The sequence below is a fragment of the Perca flavescens genome, chromosome 2, assembly GCF_004354835.1.
Source record: "Perca flavescens isolate YP-PL-M2 chromosome 2, PFLA_1.0, whole genome shotgun sequence".
NCBI lineage: Eukaryota > Metazoa > Chordata > Actinopteri > Perciformes > Percidae > Perca > Perca flavescens.
Window position 1 is genome coordinate 26,634,398 of NC_041332.1, and position 19,954 is coordinate 26,654,351.

Below are 19,954 nucleotides of genomic sequence, written 5' to 3' on the forward strand. Positions count from 1 at the left end.
TTCATGTTAGTAATAGCTGGGCCATACTCGCCATACGTTTGCAACTGTTGATTAATGGCTTTAATAGAGATGAAGAGATTGAGTGAAAGAATTGCGTGCCGTGTCATATTTCACAACACTATATCGAAGATAAGAAGATTATGAACTGTGTTGGGGGAGTAACCAACCTCTTTACTAGTGTACATTTTGTTTTGTGTTAGAGCTTCAAACTAGATCAAAGGTCTAAAGTAATTTGGAGGGAAGAGGTGAAAGATGGAAAATGTACTGTAAATTCCTTTGCATATTTGTAGCATCACAAAAAGAGGAGTAGTCATAATTTTGCATGCAAACTCAAACCTATCTCTTAAAATAAACCTACTGCTGCAGCTATAGAGTTCACTTTCTATTTCATGAGACATACCCTTTGCTCTCTGCCTTCCACAATACAGATATGCCAAGTTCTGGGCTGATTGCCTGCTTCACTGTAGAAGGATGCAAAAAAAATGAATCTGGATTTGTATTTAATTCTACAAATCAGTAGACAAAAATAAACGGTGTAATATTTATCTGTAATTTGGGCTGTGACAAGTGTTGAGGGAACACTTCTGAAGGCTCTGTGTAAGTGTGAAAAAGGCATTTCATGTTCATCTCAAATCCAGGGCCACAAGATGGTGAATTTCGAGTAACTATAAAGCCAGGAAAAGCATTATCCGTACGTGTCTGCGTGTGTTCTGACTGGAAACCAACGCCCTCCTGCAAGGTAAGTAGAAAGTTAAACACAATGGTTGCCTTTAAAAACGATCAAGTAAATGCACCAGAATAGACTAAAACCACTAGGCCATTTATCTGATCTAAAATGTTGGTTTCGACACGCCTTTATTTTGAAGGCAAACAAATCAAGCAGGAAGAGAATTGTCTGATATCCGTGGTGCTGACGGATGTTGTTAACGGTTGTGGCCATAGTTTGTGGCTATAAAGGGTCTTCCTCATAACTTATTTTTTTACAAATCTTCACTTTTACAGGCAAGAAAACTATCGTCATGGCTTCCACGGTGCCCATTAAGGTAATAACCTAAAATGTAATGTCACGTTGAAAGTCTTACTAACTGAACGTTGCGGGTTAAAACCAGAGACTGTAAAGAATCTGTTAGCATCGTACTGTATTAGCAAAGCTGTAACGTTACTTATAGTCTGCAGTTTTAAACGGTCATGGCGAAAAAAACACTAGCTTTTGCTTTTTTAGCATGCTAACTGCAAGGTTGCTCTATAACTGTACGTGGAGTTGTTTATAACAACTAGCATTAAAGGTAAACCATCTCACAGGTGTAGTTGATTTAGCACGTGGCCACTGCAGACCGAGTGCACCTCACTCACTGGAACGTTAGCTAGCTACGTGACAGCTGTCAGCACGATGTAATAACTACATTTACTCAAATACTGTACTTTAAGTACACATTTTAGGTACTTGTAGTTTACTTGAGTCTTTTCAACCTACTTTCTGCTTTTAGTCCATTAACGTTACATTTCAGAGGGAAGTGTATAATACTTTTTTTCTTCACTACTATTATTGGACGCATGTAGTTGTTATAATAAAGATTAAACGTTTTGCTCATAAAACAAACCCCTTATAAAATATGATGTATTGTTAAACTACACAACATAATTAGTTTCAGTCCTGTGCAAAATACTTAAATTAGCTTTACTTTAACCAACTACAACAATAAAATCCTGATTTTACATGAGGCCTAATGCTCTTAGTGTTATAATATTAACAGACATATGGACCAGTTTTTTGCATTGAGTACTTATACCTTTTTTAATAGGTACATTTTTCCTGATTTTACTTATGTGACATTTTCAATGCAGGACTTTTATTTGTAACAGTATGGTGTAGTACTTTTTGCAGATCCCGCTGCCACGTTTATGGTAGGCTTCCAACAAAATCGATTCCAGGCCGCCTTCTGTGTAGATCTGTGCTTAGCCAATCAGAGCGTTCTGCTCATGAATATGAATTAGTTGTGGGCTGAACATTCCATCCAGCAGCGAATCCAAGCGTTTGTGGGAGGGGAGAAAAAAGGCTCTCAGAAAAGTGTGAGACAGGGTACAGCCAGAGCCATAGAGATATCTTTCTCTATCACTCTGGGTACAGCTATAAGTTTAAGTGTCACCATATGGGACCTTTTTAAGTAAAGGATCAGAATACTTCACCACTTAACTTGATTTAAAGTAGCAATACCATGCTGCAAACTTTACATAACTACAAAAGTAATATTATCAAAATGTACTAATAGAACAACAGCAACTCTGTTAGGCTATTATTCATGCATTGATTAAAGTTTTAGCAGCATTTCAGTGTTGTAGCTTGGTTCCAGGTGGAACCAATTTTAACAATTTAACATATTGTTAGTTTAATACATTACTGTGCGTCATATTTTAGAATCAGATGTTGTTCATATTATTTTTGCAAAGTACTACTTACTAATACAGCTGTCAGATAAATGTAGTGGAGTTTAAAAAATAAAATAAAAAGTACTTTGGGCGACCTCTAGCTCACCCAGTAAGAGCGTGCGCCCCATGTAGGCTGAGTCCTTTGCAGCTGTCTGGGTTCGAATCCAACCTGCTGCCCTTTGCTGCGTGTCATCCCCCATCTCTCTCTCCCTTTCCTGTCTATCCACTATCACTATCTAATAAAGGGAAAAGCCCCCAAAAATCTTTAAAAAAATAAAAGTAATTTATTTACCTCCTGAAATGTAGTAAAGCTAGAGCAGAAGTACAGTACTTGAGGACATATTCTTACCCTGGATCAATGCTGTTTGACTGACTGACTATAAGCAGTATTGTATGTACAAACACAGACAGCTTTCTCCCCGAGGAGGAAATTACCACATCTTGTCATTGGGGTCTTGGATACTGTTGGTAACAAGTTAGTGACCGATTTGAATGTGTCCTCGTAGTTAATAGACACTGCATTTCTTTTCTATTTTGTGTTTTTATCCATGTCCTAATTCCCCTACCCTGTATGTAAACCAAATTATGGAAAGTTTTATGTATTTGTGTTTTTTAAATGTGTATACAAATGGAAGAGTTTTGGTCAGCTATTGATTCTGGTGTAGTTGTGACTTTCTAATTTTTATTTAGATTGGAATAATTGGTGGTTCAGGCCTTGATGACCCAGATATCTTGGAGGGAAGGACTGAGCGTTATGTTGACACACCGTATGGAAAGGTTGGTTGTGTTTTGTGGCCCTAACCTGTTTCTTGTCAAATAGAGCAGTGTAAACGATAACCTCTGTTGACACTCTGTCCTGTTTTGCTTGGAAATGATTCCTTACAGTAGAGTTTTTAATTTCTAATTGGATATTTCTGTTCTCCTTGAACAGCCATCCGATGCTCTGATACTTGGGAAAATAAAAAACGTGGAATGTGTGCTCCTTGCAAGGTAAGAAAGGGTGTTTTTACTGTACTGTCAAAATGTGAATTATTGTTCTCTATTAGCACCATCTAGTGGATATTTAATCGTACTGCATGTCTTCAATATTTCACGGCATCTAACAATGAAGTGCCGAGCTATATTATCTTGTTTCTGACATTGACCTAAAGTTCAGTGAACATGATGAAACAATGTGTATCTTGAGTTCTGCTTGTTCCCATCTTTTAGGCATGGGAGACAGCACACCATTATGCCATCCAATGTGAACTACCAGGCCAACATCTGGGCACTGAGAGAAGAGGGCTGCACACATCTGTTGGTTACCACGGCCTGTGGTTCACTCCGGGAGGAGATTCAGCCAGGAGACATTGTCATCATAGATCAGTTCATTGACCGGTAAGTGGGATTTGACTACAACAGCAGGTTATGATTCAGTTATTTGTTTCTTCTTTCCACATACACTCATAACGTATAGTAAAACCGAGAATGTCAGAGCATTTCAATTGTATTCTTAGAATAGATTTAGCCGTGTATGTTTCTTGATTTTTAGTTGCTTTCTGTGTTCAAACTGAACATGAAAAAAAACGTTTTTGTCTAAGTGGGGTGAAAAGCCGGTCATTTTAGTGAGGGGAAGTTATTTTATAAAAGTGATAACATGAAATTGCTACAGATACCAGTCACTTTAAGACTGTCCAATCATACTTCTTTTAATTTACGACTGGCATTCTCCAACAACAGCCTTAGTCTTGTTAACGCAGCTTTAAGATACAGCATTCATGTCATATCATAATCTGTGACATTGCACACCCTGAAGTGTGTTGCTGCTTATTTAAACCGATTTTTTAATTCAGTCCAGAAAGCAACAAAGAGTGCCACAGTATGAAGTTTATGTGAATAAAGTGGCTACATTCATTGTTGTTTTACAAAGTAAACTTCAATTAAGAATTTATTTCACTGTCTTAATGTGTTCCTCTAAATAATTTGACCTTCTGACAAAAGTTGTTGTTGACTGTACACGAAGTCTCTTGCACAACAAGTTGAGTTGTCTTCCCACACATCTCACTGACAGGATTCATGTTACTGTGTTACAAAAGTGTCCAGATAGCTGAGTGAGAGAGGCGAAGGACTCGACCACATTTGACACATTTGTCAAAGCCAATATTTGTTTACGGTCACGTTCAGTGGGAAGAATTGTTAACCTCTGCCTGAGGTTTGGTTGAACTCTCAAGTGTCATAGTTGGCCAATGGCTTTAGCGAGAATTAAAAATGCCACTGTCACTGTGACGCTCCTGCCATGGAAACGGTTGACACCTATATGATATTTGTAAGCCATTAAGGCTCCTTCCTGTCGGTTTCATTTTGGTGTATCACTCTCTTTGAGTTGTGAGAACTTCAGCCTTCAGTTCTCATTCATTTGATTTACTGAGCTAATATCCACCATCGTGTTTTAATGGCTGTAATCGAGAGCTCTTCTTCACATGAAGACATACTTTCATTTCCTCATTTTAGAGTTGGTTTTAATAAGAGTTGATATTGACAATTATTGACAGTGCTGTTATGGTTTTGAAAGTGATTTTTGGTGAACGTTGGCCATAAATAAACTAGGTTAACCGATTCATGTTTATTTAGATCTATAATACCCATATTTATTTTGTCTTCAGTTGCAACAAAACCCTTACCCTTAAGTCTTGTATTTCTATTTTTTGATCACTAGAAATCCATGCTTAGTCTTCCTGAAGAGTCAAACAAACTTGCTGGTAAACCTGAAAATATCTTTCTGCTTTATTGACTGATGGGAAAGCATACTCTCTCAGCATTGTCTGACCTCCAGGCATATACATATGCTTTATGTGTAGCCTGACCCTGTGGGAGTGTGCGAGTTTCTCAGTTAGCTGATTGCACGAATTCCATTAAATAACGCAATATGTGCAGTGAGAGGTGCTGTTTAAGTAGGATGGCTTATTTGTTTCCAGTGAGTTGAACTGCCTGCCAACAGTCGTGTCAGTGTGTTCTCCGGCACACTTGCATACCACTGCGTCACGTTGCCTGTGGCTTTTGTTTTTGCCATGTAAGTGAAAGGTTCCAGCATCAAGCACAGACAAGATCTATTTATCAGAAATGAGGAAGTTGCTTGTTGGGACTAGTTCAGACTTGTCCTGCAGCATGTTTGTAAAGGCTCCACTTTATTGATTCGACAATTGTAACCTTTTTTTTTTTTTTTTTTTTTTTAAGGCTACACCAAACACTTGGTCGAAAATCCTCCTATTTTGACCCTTGATTAAGATGTTCTTGTTTTGATTTTCACTTCTGATCAGTTTTTCGTGGCACCATCTGTCATTGGTAATAAAATCTGAATAGTGCTATGATTTTCCCCAAGCTTTAGATCTTTCAAGTGACAAGCTGTATGTCAGACCTACTATGATGGAACTGTGTTTCAGTAAATACCTAATGCTTAGTAGTCCATAGCTCATCTTTTTTGCATTTTAGGAATTTTTAAATATTTAATTTTAGGCTTTGCAGCAATGATCCTCTAATGGCGTTGCTAATGAAATGCCAGGCCCAGATAATTTGATTTCTAGAACATAAACAGGCATTGTACTGACCCTGTAGTTTTTCCCACACACCACTGTTATGGATTTCCAGCAGGGTGTATCTGCAGCTGGCTCAGTCTATTTAAGCAATGACTAGTCTTCCAATGCCAGAGTTATGAGTAAGAGATAGGGTTGGGCATCAGCTTAAAAGATACTGCCGATGCGACGATCACTCTTTTGAAAATTTGGATGTCTGAGATAATTGTGTTATGACTAAGCAATCCCTGGGAATTAAAAAAAAAAAAAATGTTTTTATTATAAGTACCCCATTACATAATGATCTACACATGATATAACAAAACACTCAAAAATAATTCAGTCCTTGCAAAACAAGCTGAGGGCATACAGGGAGACGCAAAAGCCCCAATGTTCTCAGGCCACTGGGCTAAGTCAGCCTCTTGTATACTCCCGACCCGGCTCCATAAAGAGCTGAAGGCAGGCAGGCTGACGCTGTGCCTGGTGGAACCCCCCTGACTCAGCAGAGCTGGAAATTAAACAACTGTTATTGGCATGGTGCAGAAGACAAGGCTGCTGCTGTTCTGTTAATGCTTGCATAGTCCTTTTACTTGCTGCTTGGTTGATGTGTTCATGTTCACAGTGTTTCTTAAAATATGTGTTTTGATACAAACTTTCAGTACGTCCTGTTCTTTTTGCCAGGACTACCAAGAGAGCTCAGACGCTGTACGATGGGCAGCCAACCAGTCCTCCTGGAGTGAGTCACATCCCCATGGCTGAGCCTTTCTGCAACCGAACCAGAGAGGTGCATGCATATTACATTTACATAACCTATGTCAGAATATAATTAATAATAATTCCTGTACCATAATATGAGTTGGCTTGGCCAAAATGGACCAGAAGTGTGAAGATAATGGAAAGGTGACCAAAAAAAAGCGGCACATGAGAGCTACACTGTTCAGAGTCAAATTGCTCACGGCTGAGCCACATCTGATCCACAATGAAGTGCTGCATTTTAACAAAAAAAAATAAAACTTCAGTGCGTAACTTTTTGATATTAATAAACGTCTGTTACATTCAAGCCATTGCCAATAAATATTTTCTGATCCGTAGTCTCGCGTGGCCAGACCTATCTCCACAGGGCTAGAGCTGATCTCCAACAGACCAAAATGGCATATCTGATCAGGAGACGGCACGCAGCATAGCGGGCAGTGTTTTATTTCCTCAACACTACAGTGGAGAGAACGAGCTGAGCAGCTAATAAAACCACGTCAACAGGTCCCGCCTGTTCTCCCATCCCATCAGCTGTATGGAGACGGTTACTAACTCTCTGTCCTGGTGCAGGTTCTGGTGGAGGTGGCGCGGAGCCTGGGGGTCAAGTGCCATGTGCGAGGCACTATGCTGAGTATCGAGGGCCCCCGCTTTTCCTCGCGGGCCGAGAGCCTGATGTTCCGCCAGTGGGGTGCTGACGTCATCAATATGACCACTGTGCCAGAGGTGGTCCTCGCCAAGGAGGCCGGCCTGTGCTACGCCAGCATCGCCATGGCAACAGACTATGACTGTTGGAAGGAGCATGAGGAGGCGGTAAGTGGCAGGCTGGAGATCCTAAAAGCACTTTTTTTTTTACTTTGATGTCTCTTCTGTCCTTGTTTGTGCCTTGTGTGAGTCAGTATCGGCAAAGCGGGATGCACGGTTGGTGCATTTTGGGTGACATCCCTTCCTTCCTTTTTGTGTTTGTTGTCTGTGCAGCCAGTAGTATCACCTTTTTATTATCTGTTGTTTGCTTTTAGTTGTTTAAGATTTCTTTTCTTAGCATTCAGCTTACCATCACTGGAGAACTTTTGGATAAAAGCTATGAGCTGGGTCCCAGCAGGCTAATAACTAAATATACTGTAGCATTTTATTATCTAACTTGTCATCAGGTTATATACTTTCATACTTTCTACTTTTACTAAGCTGGTGATTTACACTTGACCCAGATCCATCTTGCTTGCTGGACCACTTATGCCAAAGTGTGCTATAAAACAATTGTTGCACAATTGTATCGGATCTTTCCACGTTAGCTCTGAGCTAGAAGTGCAATTGTGACACATCATCAAGGTAGTAATCATTGCTCTCACAGAGAAAAATGTTGATGATGGCAGCCAGATGGTTAAGGTCTATAAAAAGATGTACCAGACGGTGGCCGGGTTGGATCAGTGGGTAGAGCAGGCACACATGTACTGAGAGGTTTATGCCTCGACGCAGAGGTCCAGGGTTAAAATCCGACCTGTGACGATTTCCTGCATGTCTTCCCCCTCTCTTTCTCCCCTTTCTCATCTAGCTGCCTGTCAATTAAAGGTGGAAAAGCCCCAAAAATAATCTTAAAAAAAAAAGATGTATCAGTCTATCTACTATAAGCAAAACAATAGTTGGACATCTGTGGTTTCTGTAACAGGACTCATTATTTCAGTTTTCATTTACTCAGCCTGATAAGTTATTAAAGTAATTTGTATTTAACTTGATGCAATACAGTAATCCCTAGCTTGTTTTTCTCTTCACTTCCTGCAACTCTTGTTGTTCTTGTAACAGAAGAGACATTGTTTACTGTAAACTGTGGTGATCAGTGTCTTCTTGTAGCAGGAGACAAGCTTTGGGTTCATGATGTCCTCAGTTTTTGTCACAGAGCACGCTAGGTGTTGATCACTTGAAATTGATTGATTTATATAAACAGGCACATAGTGTTTGGGGCACACATTCACTGTCTCACAAACTTCGGAATTGCTTTCATAAAAAAAAGTAAATGTGTACTTTTCCAGGGATAACATAAATTAACTTTTTTGGTAATAGCTCTGTCACTTTTAAGGCAATTCTGTCAGAAGTTAACTTTATGCTTTCCTCTTGGAGCTGATTTGAAGAACAGTGTTAAATTGTAGGTGGGAACATTATAAAAGCAAATCTTTGCTTTTATAATGATAAGTTTAAATTCCTTCAAATACCAGATTGACTTTTCTTCTGCAGTGTTTAAAGTTAGCACATCACTGAACCATTACATTATTAAGAAGAAAAACGTTTCTAGACCATATGTCTTAAAAATGTTTTTAAGACTCACTTTTATGCTCTAGCTTTTAATTTTAGTTTATCCGATTTTCTTTTTTTATTGTGTCTAATCTATCGGTCTGTCTATCTGTCTGATTTCAAGGGTTTCAATTTGTGTCTCAACTTGTTTCTACTTGAATTGTGTTGTATTTCCGCTATATCTATGTATACGTGTGTTTTATGCTTGTATACATATGTTTTCGTCTTTCTGAAGCACTTTGTTGCAAACTTGTTTGCTTTTAAAGTGCTATATAAATGAAATAAACTTAAACATATGATGGGGTTCTCAACAAAGGTTTTCACCATCTGTGCGCCGTAAGCAGAGCAGAGTATTTGTGGCTTCTCTTGGCTTCCGATTGACCTTCTCTCTGTCAGACACTCTGGATAATGCAGTTGATATAGTGTGTGTGGGCGAGTTTCAGTTTATTTGTCACTGATCCAGCCAAACTCGCAACTCCACTTCCGAGTTCCTGCAGCTGACCTCTTCCCCCTCCTGTCGCAGAAGGCTCGCCACATCCTTCCCCCCCAGTCGGCTTGCCTGCCAGCCTCCGGTGGAAGCCCTGCCAGAGGAGGTTGAGTCACACTGAGTCATCAGCTTCACTGTCCTCATCCTGGCAAACACCACAAAAACACGAACCCAGTCATTGAATGTGACATGAAAACAAAGCACTCAAGGGAGGGGTTAATTGAGGTTAAAGGAGAAAACACAAGCACAGGACGGAAATAATGTAACTTACTGTACAGTATGTGTGGCTGAGTAATGTTATTATCACCAACATCATTTCATGCAGATATACTTAAATATTTATCTTGACCGTGTGACTGAGGCCTTCGTTTCTCTACGTGAATACAGCTGATGAATAAGCATGCTTATGATTTTTATTTCCCCTTTTCTTGTAGCGATGTTCATCAGGTGAATGATGTTATGATTGCCAGTGTCATAGACATGGCAGGTGAAATTGCTCAAAGTGTATTATGAATACCACATAATGAGTCATTGGAGTACAAGGCCCAGCTGGTATCTACTGATTTTCACATCTGCACTGTTGGCTATTTCCGCGACTGACTTGCAGGTTCTGTTGTGACTTGAATAAACTTGGAGATCAAACTAAATTTCTCCTTGAACAGCTCCCCTTGCTGTCCGGTATCGAGCTGGTACCTTCACATCTGTTTTTTTCTTTTTTTTTTTTTTTTTAGGGAAACACAAAGTGACAAGACACTTAAAGGAAGTGCAATTTGCATTTCTGTAAGTGATTCTTATCACACGCTGGCTGTTTTCTTCTCTTGTCCTAGGTCTGTGTTGACAACGTACTGAAGACGATGAAGGAGAACGCCAACAAAGCCAGTAGTATCCTGCTGACTGCAATACCTCAGATTAGTCAGATGGACTGGGCTCAGACAATGAAGGCCTTGAAAGTAAGTTGTCAACTTTATGATGATTCATTTCCATTCACTAAGTGTTTGAAGAGGTTGTGAAAGAGGTTCTGTTTACCTTTTTATAGCTGGCTGTCTTGAACGGAGATCTCATTTATTCTGCCTCCTGTCTCACTGAGCCACATCTTAAACTGTGTTTCAAAAGAATAATCAAACCATCTGGAGCATTACCACTCTCCAGACACTACCCGTTCATGAACGTGATTATCACCGTGAGGCCCAAGTGCCAAAAAAAGAAACCATCGCTCCATCTGTGAGGCTGACTTAGACGCTGTCATTGTGCTGTATTGCAGCTTTTTATTCTATAAAATCCAACTCAGCTGATTTAACTTTTAATGGAAAAAAAATTTGAAAACATTTAAGCATGAAAACACACCATGACTGTAATACTGTATTACCGTCTTAACCCAATATATGTGGTAATAAAAATATGAAATGCATAATTAACCGTGCACATGTTTAACAAATGTTAATACAAATGTTTAACACATTTTTGTATCATAATTAATTGCACTTAAGACAATCACATAAGTGTTTTCACACTGGGTACATCCATTTGCAACAATACTTTTTAATATGCTTGAAGTACGTTAAGGTTGCAGGAAGTTAAGTAGGTACATACGTTTATTGGAAAGGTTCACACTTTGGAATAAAATGATTTATCTGAATTGTGGTAATGGTAACCGGCACACCCGTTTAATAAAACCTCCAGATTCATTATCTCCTCAGTTTCTCTTCAACTTTCTAATGTAATTCACTTTTGGCCTCAGACTAGACTAAAACACTAGACAACGTTCACAATCTAAATGTAGTTATTGTTGCTGTATGTCTTTGACACATACACAGGGGGGGTGAAAAACTATTGTGTTCCTTCTGTTACAGTCAATGGCCCAATCTTCAGTCATGTTACCGAAACACTAAGCGTGCAGAAAACAATGAAGTAGAAAAGGAAACCAGACACCACCTGTATCGCCACCGACTACAGACTCAACTCTGCTTGTGGATTTGTCATCAGTGAATCACAAGAAAGTGCCTCACATCAATAATGCATGTGCTCTGTCTTCATCACCCCCCTTCCTCAGAAAAATTTAAGTGTTTTTCTCTGGAACAGCCATGAGTATCGTCACTCCAGCAGTTTTTCTGTCAGTCTCTCTCAAAAGGGCAACAAAGATTTTAGGTCTTCTAAGGATTAACTAGAGGTTATTTTTTTTGTGCATTTATATTTTGTGTGTTCTGTCAACATTTAAAATGTATATATTTGCCTGTAAACTTTTTTTTTAATTTTTTTTATTGCTGTTAATTTACTGCAATAAAAATGCTTTGCAAGTTTAGCACATAAGTACTTTGTTACTGCCTTAGTTACAAGTAATCTAAACCTTTTTTAAAGTAGAATCTGATGTCTTGAACATATTGCATGTACTCAAGTAAAATCTTTTAAATACCTGGATACTACTAAAAATGTCTGGTTATTAATACTGGGAATGTTTATCTTTTGCTTTTCACATGCACATTTTATTTTAAAATTATAATTGACCACATTCAATTATAATAGGATAGGATCTGCACTGTACGTGAATTATTTTCTAGTTATTAAAACAGCTAATTGACCGTATTTGGAGTACTTTTGAGAATATGACTGCATTTATTGACACTTAGAGATGACAGACATTTTGCACACTTTAAAACTTTGACACTGTAAGATTCATCATCTTGTACAATTGGCCATTTTGTTGAAGTGCTGGGCCTTCTGTTACCGTTCATGTTTGCCATTTCCCTTTTCTTATCTGCATTTGCTGCATCTGAACGTCCTCACGCTGCACAGTATCTAAAAAAGAAATACTTGGTACCTTGTATTTCCTTTATGTTACCTTGTCTGAAAAACATGAATGCATTATGCTGCATACATTGGCTCAATAAAACCTATGGAGATTTGAAATCATGCTTTAAAGTTGTTTAGTAAAACATTAAAATCTTAAAACTACTTTTAAAATGTATCTTAGTTCAATTTCAAAGATTGTCTTTTTAAAAGGCTATTGTCCATTACAGAATTAAGAGTTAAAAATACATGTGAAGGGTAAAGTCACTTGTGTATTTATATATATTCCTCTGAATTCAGAATTTCCGGTCTTGAAGCAATTTTGCCAATGATTTCATTGAATATGCTAATTAAAAAAAATGTAAAGACGGTCTCCTGTTTGACATGTGATGAACATAATTTATTGTTGGGATAAAAATGGCTTACCATGGCAGGAAATATACTGAACCCATCCGTTGACGTTTCAGAAGAGACAACCCCGTGTGATTTCTACCTGTAGTGGTTTTGGGGACTTTCTGTGTGTTGTCAAACCTCACTTTGGTTTTATGAAGCCATAAACACAGCCAGGCTCAAACTAAACCAGGCTAATGTTTAACGCCAAAAGTAGAAGCATAGCCTATTTTATGAGTCATAACTTTTAAACATGTAAACACTTCAAAACACTTTTAATGTACATACACGTTTACTTTAGTGGTGCTTTAAGTCAACTAACTTCTGTCAAATATTCTAGGGATATCAATTCCAAAACAAAACAAAAATATCGCGTCAGAACTTTTCATTGAAAAATAAATCCATGAATTATTGCATCAGCATTGAGCTTACTGGCGTGTTTACCTGAGACCAGAGCTAACTGATCATGAGCCTGTGGACTAATATTTACCTTGCGGTGTCAGGAAAAACATTCGCTCTGTATTTCTCTTTGTAAATATTCATCAAAACCTGTTCATCCAAGGAGAAGTCCTAAAGTTTGAAATGTTCCCCCTGGGGCGTTATAGCCTATTGCTCGTTCGGTCTTACTAGTTATTCAGCAATGTTAAACTCCCAACTGAATTTAAATGCCAGGTAAATAATAATCGCTTGATTGGTTTTTAATTGTTCTTTTATTCTCTGGTACCATAGCCTAATTTAGACCATGTGTAAAGCACAACCATATTATTACTGTTTTTAATCTGTTCATCTTAAAATAGGCCAAAATCTCGATTTTATTAAAGTGCATAATATATGCGAGTCCGGAAATAGCATTTGTACAAACAGAAAGTGGGACCCGAAGTCTCTGCAGAATAAAGATAATGGTCACAGGATACGTTAGACACTAATGTGCAATGTGCAAAACATTTTGAATTAATTTGGTTAAATATTTTAAATTTTATTTAAAAAATACAATTTAGGCTACTTAACAAACATTATATTAAAACTGTACACTATATAAAGTGGGGTCCCTTATAAGCTAATCAATAGCCTATATTTCCATTATACCACGGAAGATAAATCTACAACAAATTGTGTTAATTAAGGTCGCCGTATAATATCAGTATCCCAATAGCCTGGCTATTATATTATATTATATATGTTATAACAACGACCCTGAGCCTAACCCCGATTTCGTTCAAACAACAAAAAAAAGATGCCTATCAGCAAAAGAAAAAAAATCTGACAAATAAATAAAAAAAAAAATAAAGAAAACGTTTTTCAGCAAAACATTCTAATGCATAATTTTGGCTGCAGTCCTCGTCAGGCCCGTTTCTCCGAGCCCCCATTTACAACAAAAATAGCACGGAGTATTTTACCTAGACTGCAAAAAATCGACCACATCTAAATGGCCGTTCTGTCGGGCCAAATCGATGGCCCGATTGTTTGTTTTGTCTTTGGTCTTCGGATCAGCCAGGAATTGCACCAACAACCGCACAGTGTCCAGAAAGCCCGTCCTGGCCGCGTCATGCAGCGGGGTGGTCCCGGTGCTTCTGTCCGCCACGTTGGGATCCGCTCCGTGCTTCAGTAACAGCTGAGCCACCGGCGTGCTCCCCATCATCATCACCTTCACAAGAATAGAACCCGCAGTTAGAATAGGCTATAGGGTTCGATTACTAGCCTATTATAAAAACCTTTTTTTTATCAATTATTTAGGCCTAGGATATCCTTACTAGAAGAGCATCATGGACAAGAATAGAGTTTGACCTGCAATTTAATAAAAAACCCGCTGACCAAATAATTACTCAATTTTCACCCAGATATTTCATCAATCGGATTTGGAAATATATTTGGGATATTACATTACAAGGACCTCGCCATTATGAGCTTGTCAACTGACGCTGGAGATAATAGACATGCAAAGAGATGGAGCAGGGTGACGTAGGCTATTGTCCCACATGGACTACAATATAATTTATCTCCACTAATATTTTTAAGTCGAAATAGGAGAATGATGAGCCACTGTAAGCACATTTAACGCACCAAAACAATGCGATAAACTGATTAAAAACCCCGTCTGTAGGCGAGTGATTTGAGCAGCAGCCTTTTAGAGGCTCCTCGAATTTAGTTTATTTTCCTTTCATCTTGAAGAGAAATGCTATGATGCTATGCTATATGAAACTGACTTGAGGACAGGATAGTTGTGTTTTTCCTCAGTACAATCTCTGTGACTAGGCTATGTTATGATACGAAGGCACTTCGACTGCATGTAAAGAGGCATCGGCCGTTTTAATTAGACTATAAAATGGCCTAATAAAAACTATTATTATTAGAAAGTGTAGCTATATAATTCTGCTCACTTGTTGCTGGACTAGCCTATTTTAGAGATTATGAACAGAGCCCTATATAATAGGCTATTTTTCGGAGTTAGTTATAGGCCAAAGAACTGTAAGCGTTAAGAATATGTTCTACTTTTAAGGCAACCATAATAGCCTGTCCCTACTAGTCTTGTCCTATACACTAGTGTTTCGTTTTTAGCCTGATTGATACAGTGCGAAAATGAATAATCCAAAGCAACAATAGTCTTTTGTAACTCGTAGGCTAAAGGCATACAAACGTAGGCTATATATAGTTTCATTTTATTTATAGCTAGATGGTAAATATATTTTAGACCTGGGCTACATATTACCTCGATAGGAACGCGTTTTTGCTTAATAGGCCTAAAGTATAGCCGAAGTTTAATCACAGTCCACGAACGACTCACGCGACTGCCCGTCATATTGTGGGTTGCTTTTTCGGTAGCCTAAATAAAGAAAATATCTTAAATAGCCTGGATGAAAATGTCTCCCCACTTGGCAATACTGGTTGTCATTTGAGGAGATTAATGATGTAAATGCTGTTACGGAAACACATTTAAGTAAGGTAATGCGCATCTATCTGCGAAGCTCATCTGTGGAGATAGACTGACCTGTAGAGCGGTTCGACCGAAACAGTTGACGCCGTTAACTTCAGCTCCTGCCCGCAGGAGATACTCCACATCTGCCGTGTTTCCCATCGCTGCGGCTGTTGTCAGATCATCCTCCAGAGTCATTGTCGTGTCCAGAAATCTGCAGCGATAGCGATCGTGAATCTGTCACTTTTGTCGTTTTGACAGGTAGTCTGATGATGACTACTGGAGGAACAGGAACGGCTCAAAAACACCAAAGAGCGCGTGTCGAATAATATACAGCTGTGTCGTTGATGTGTGGCGGTGGGTCTTCAACCGTCCCCGGCTCGTCAGTTTGTCCAGTCCTGTGGGTCGGATGAGTACACCGTGCATCGCCTGTCCAGCAATCGGTCGGTGTGTGTCTGGGCTTGTTTTGAATGGGTGACATCATTCTGTTGCTGCAGTGGTGCGATTGTGCGCATGCGCTGCTACAACTACTTTTGACAGCAGACGCTGCGCCGAGTTAAATTCTGCTCCTCCTCGAGCCTACTGTGTGAGATGACGGAAACCAGCTCCTTCCGAGTTGAATTAAATCAAACCGTTCTTTGGAAGTTCGTTTTGCAAACGCAGCTGCGCATATTTGTACTGGATGCTGCAACTCATTTTGAGTCTTAAAGTTCAATCTTGACCCTAGAAACAGAAGTTGACTAAACAATCCCACCTAAGGTCTATTTAACAGCAGCTCTGGAGCTTTCGATCATATGAGTTGTCATGAAACTGTAATTTAAATGTTAAAATTTTCTTTTTTTCTCTCACTTAACTTGAATGCAAAAAGTACTGGAATAAAAACTGGAAATTTCGGTATACAGTTCCATGGCAAGTGAGCATACTCCCATCAGCTGATATGATAAAAGGTCCCAGCTACTGACATTGGGGTGTTGGTTAGGGGTTAGTAGATGAATGGGGCTAGCTAACTGTAAAGTATGGTGGCCCTGAAGGACCAAACACAAGTGCAAAAGGGAAAACAACATTTCACACAAAACATGACATTTCGCAAAACACAACAACAATTCAAAAAAAAAAACAACATTTTAGAAAACACAAGGTCATTTTAAGAAAACACAACGGCATTTCACAAAACACAACATTTGGCAAAAGTAGAAAAGAAAACAACATTTGGTGAGACTCAAACTGGAAAAGGTAGGCCTACGTATGTTTGGGACAATGACTCCTCGTCGCTGATTGGATGCACATCTGTCAGTCTGCGACAAACGGAAGTCCTTTGGGATTTTTGGCAGACTGGATGCCTTGCAACACATTGCTGCCTCTCACAGATAGGGATGATATGATAAAATAAAAATAGTCGTCATTTTTCCTGAGGGAAATTGATGTGCACCGGTTGCAATAAGTGTGAACAGGCTCCTACACGGCTGTTGCTGTTGTGAAATGCTGTTGTGTTTTGACCTACAGGGCCGTAGAAAGGGGATCAGTAGGATAATGAATTATTTACTTTAATTGCAAAATGACAAGTTAATATGAAAACAGAAATTGTCATGGAAAAAGGGGTGAAGACACCAAACAGGAGGAGTGTCCCTATGTGTCTGCCATGGCTGCATTAATTTGCTAGGGGTCACAGAGGCATGATTAATAGTACCTTTACATGCACACCAATATTCCACTATTATTCCTAATATGACAATATTCCGAATTTGATACAGGTCATGTAAACAGCATATTCCGGTTGGATATTTTCCGAAAAAAGGCCTTTTTCCGAATATAGCATTTTACGATTAAGACATGTGGGATATTCCAGTATTATTCGGGTTTTAGAGGCATTCTTTTGATCATGTATACAGCACATTTGGAATATGCGTCTCAATCAGGGTTTTTACACAGTTTACGGCCTCTTGCCTGTTTATGGCTTATGGTCAGCTCTGTGCGTTGGGGTTGCTGTACACAAACCAACCAGCCAACAGTTTGCAAGGCTGTAGACCAGATAAGAAGGAGAAACTGCTGGCACTATTAGGCCTACTGGCCATTCAGTATGTAAACAGCACAGCATGAGCAAACCAAAAGATAAAACTATGATGGGGCCTGTGTATAAATGACTCTGGTCTGTAAGTCTTTTGCCCCATTCATTTGTTCCACTGACGTTTGCTTAGCCTATATAAAGAGTTTCATGTCTGGAACCAAACAAACCAGCTACGAGAAGAATCAAAAATAAAACATTTGATTTGTTTGGCACAAATAGATATATATTTATATTTTAAACGGCAGAAAAAGCAAAGGTACAAGACTGTGTTCAGAAACTACCGTAGACTTCAATGGTAGAAGCTCGCTCTTGCCGGCGTTCCCAGTTCTGTGGGTACGGTAAACATTTCCATGGATAAAACACGTTTTTCTTTAAACAAGGTTGATTTCTTACGGACTTCATTTACGAACTTTCATTTCACAACCTCGTAATTCGTGGTCAGTCTACCTCGGATGGTTTAGACGTTATGGCTGATAATCAAATATCTTTGGGGAAAATCAATGGGATTTTTACTTCTGGAACCACACAGTTTTTTGTTGTTGTTTTTTTTAAAGATACATTTTGGGGCATTTTAGCCTTTAATAGACAGGACAGCTGTAGACAGGAAAGGGGGGAGAGAGATGGGGAAGACATGCAGCAAATGGTCGCAGGTCGGACTTGAACCCTTAGCCGCTGCTTCGAGAACTGTCTGAGCCTCTGCATATGGGTGACCGCTCTACTAGGTGAACTACCCAGGCGCTCCCAGAACCATTACTGTTGAGATGTTGGTTTGTTTTCTGGTGATGTCAGTAGTAGGCTACGTTCCGGCTAGCAAAATTACAAATCCAACTATGGCCACGCCAAGACCCGCCCTACAAAGCAGCTTGATTGGTTGGGGTTAGGCATTTGACCTCTAGTGGTTAAGGTTAAGGTTAGGGGATTGGTCAGGGGATAGGACCTGTACATGTAAGCGTGGACGCCTGGCCAATAGTAGTGTGTGAATGCTATTGAAGGGCGGGTCTTGGCGTGGCCATAATGGGAAAAAAAGATATTGCTTCCGGCTAATCATAATGGCGCGTTTATGCCACCTCGGAATAACAGGGACCGCCCCCGTGGTTACGTTGTTTTTCCGACTGATAGCGTTCACGTAACCTGACTCCGCCAGATGGATTGCTTCGCATTTGCTCGGCATATCCATCTGGGAACTTTCTGTTGGAGAACTTTTGGGAAGGGGCGGAAATACTGGTTAGCTGATTGGATGAACCATCTGTTTATCACCTATGTTGGTGATAGACTGGCCAAATCAAGCAATCAGATCCACGAAGCGTATGAAAATAGAACCACAAGCCCGCCCCTGCTGCTGCAGGCAAAGCATAGCTCGTTAGCTCAGCATGCAAGCAACATGTCGGTAAAGGAGATTTGCCATTTGTGTAACGAGAATTTAGGAATAAAAGGCACCATTTCAGGTTCCCGGACCATATTCCAAAAGAAGGATCCAAGAGTAAAAAAGCATTAGCGAGCGGCTAACAGAATTAGGGCTACAGCTGTCTGAAAATACTGGTTAGCTGATTGGATAAACCATCGGTCTATCACCACCTAACCCACCTCAAAACCAACGCTGATTGGCCCGGTCGTTTGGCTAACGGCTCCAAATTTTCTCTGCCTCAAGATGCCAGACTGATCTGCGAGTGGAAAACTGGAGCTCGCCAGATCAGGACGATCTCACAAGGCTAGCGTTCACGTGGTCGGCATGCATGTTCTTCTGTTATATTGGCGTTTGGCATAACAACTTGTTGCATGTGAAAACATGGAGGCCACAATAACAAAAGATTCACTGCTGTTTTCTTATACAAGCATCCAAACAGCACATGGACAGATGTTTGTTTGTGTTATATCTGCAGGACAACCAACGTGAAAAGACACGGATAATGTGTGTTTTTTTTATACATGGGCCTATTTATGAATAATTTGAAACATGTTATGTATGTGTATGTTTCTTGGCAGAGGCATTTGTCCACAATAAACAGTTTATTGTCATTGAAATATGTTAAGTGAACCAGAGTCGCCAACATCAAACGTCAGTTGTCAACAACGCTTCACCAACTGGGAAACTCCGTTAGCAAAATTCAGCCAGAGTTTCCGACCTCTAATCCACATAGGAAGTGACGGGAATGGTGACGTTTTCTCTCGGAAAAATGTTTTTCCGATGTCCATGAACGCACGAAAAAATAAAAAAATAAAAATAAAAATGAACGCACGGAAAGTCTGTAATACCAGCATGGGCGGGGTTGACCTTTGACCGACCGTTGCGTCGGAAAAGTTTGTGT

General features: G+C 39.5%; 2 protein-coding genes across 3 annotated transcripts; one reads left to right on the top strand and one right to left on the bottom strand.

Moving 5' to 3' along the window:
* The first annotated feature begins 858 nt into the window (after positions 1-858).
* Positions 859-12,406, top strand: mtap (methylthioadenosine phosphorylase). Of its 2 annotated transcripts, none has more exons than XM_028596528.1 (8): positions 859-1,043; positions 3,118-3,204; positions 3,359-3,417; positions 3,637-3,804; positions 6,657-6,759; positions 7,299-7,538; positions 10,326-10,448; positions 10,535-11,186. In XM_028596528.1, exons 1-8 carry the CDS (start codon positions 1,020-1,022, stop codon positions 10,721-10,723), a joined length of 993 nt encoding a protein of 330 aa, XP_028452329.1. In that variant the 5' UTR covers positions 859-1,019; the 3' UTR covers positions 10,724-11,186. The 2 variants fall into 2 exon arrangements, with proteins under 2 accessions (XP_028452329.1, XP_028452330.1); XM_028596529.1 differs by lacking the exon at positions 10,535-11,186 and adding an exon at positions 11,349-12,406 and having other exon boundaries at positions 867-1,043.
* On the bottom strand, positions 10,749-16,088 carry cdkn2a/b (cyclin-dependent kinase inhibitor 2A/B (p15, inhibits CDK4)). Its single transcript, XM_028596532.1, has 2 exons — positions 15,659-16,088; positions 10,749-14,317 (listed from the first exon to the last, which is right to left on the bottom strand). Exons 1-2 carry the CDS (start codon positions 15,779-15,781, stop codon positions 14,066-14,068), a joined length of 375 nt encoding a protein of 124 aa, XP_028452333.1. The 5' UTR covers positions 15,782-16,088; the 3' UTR covers positions 10,749-14,065.
* Between the last annotated feature and the right edge of the window lie 3,866 nt (positions 16,089-19,954).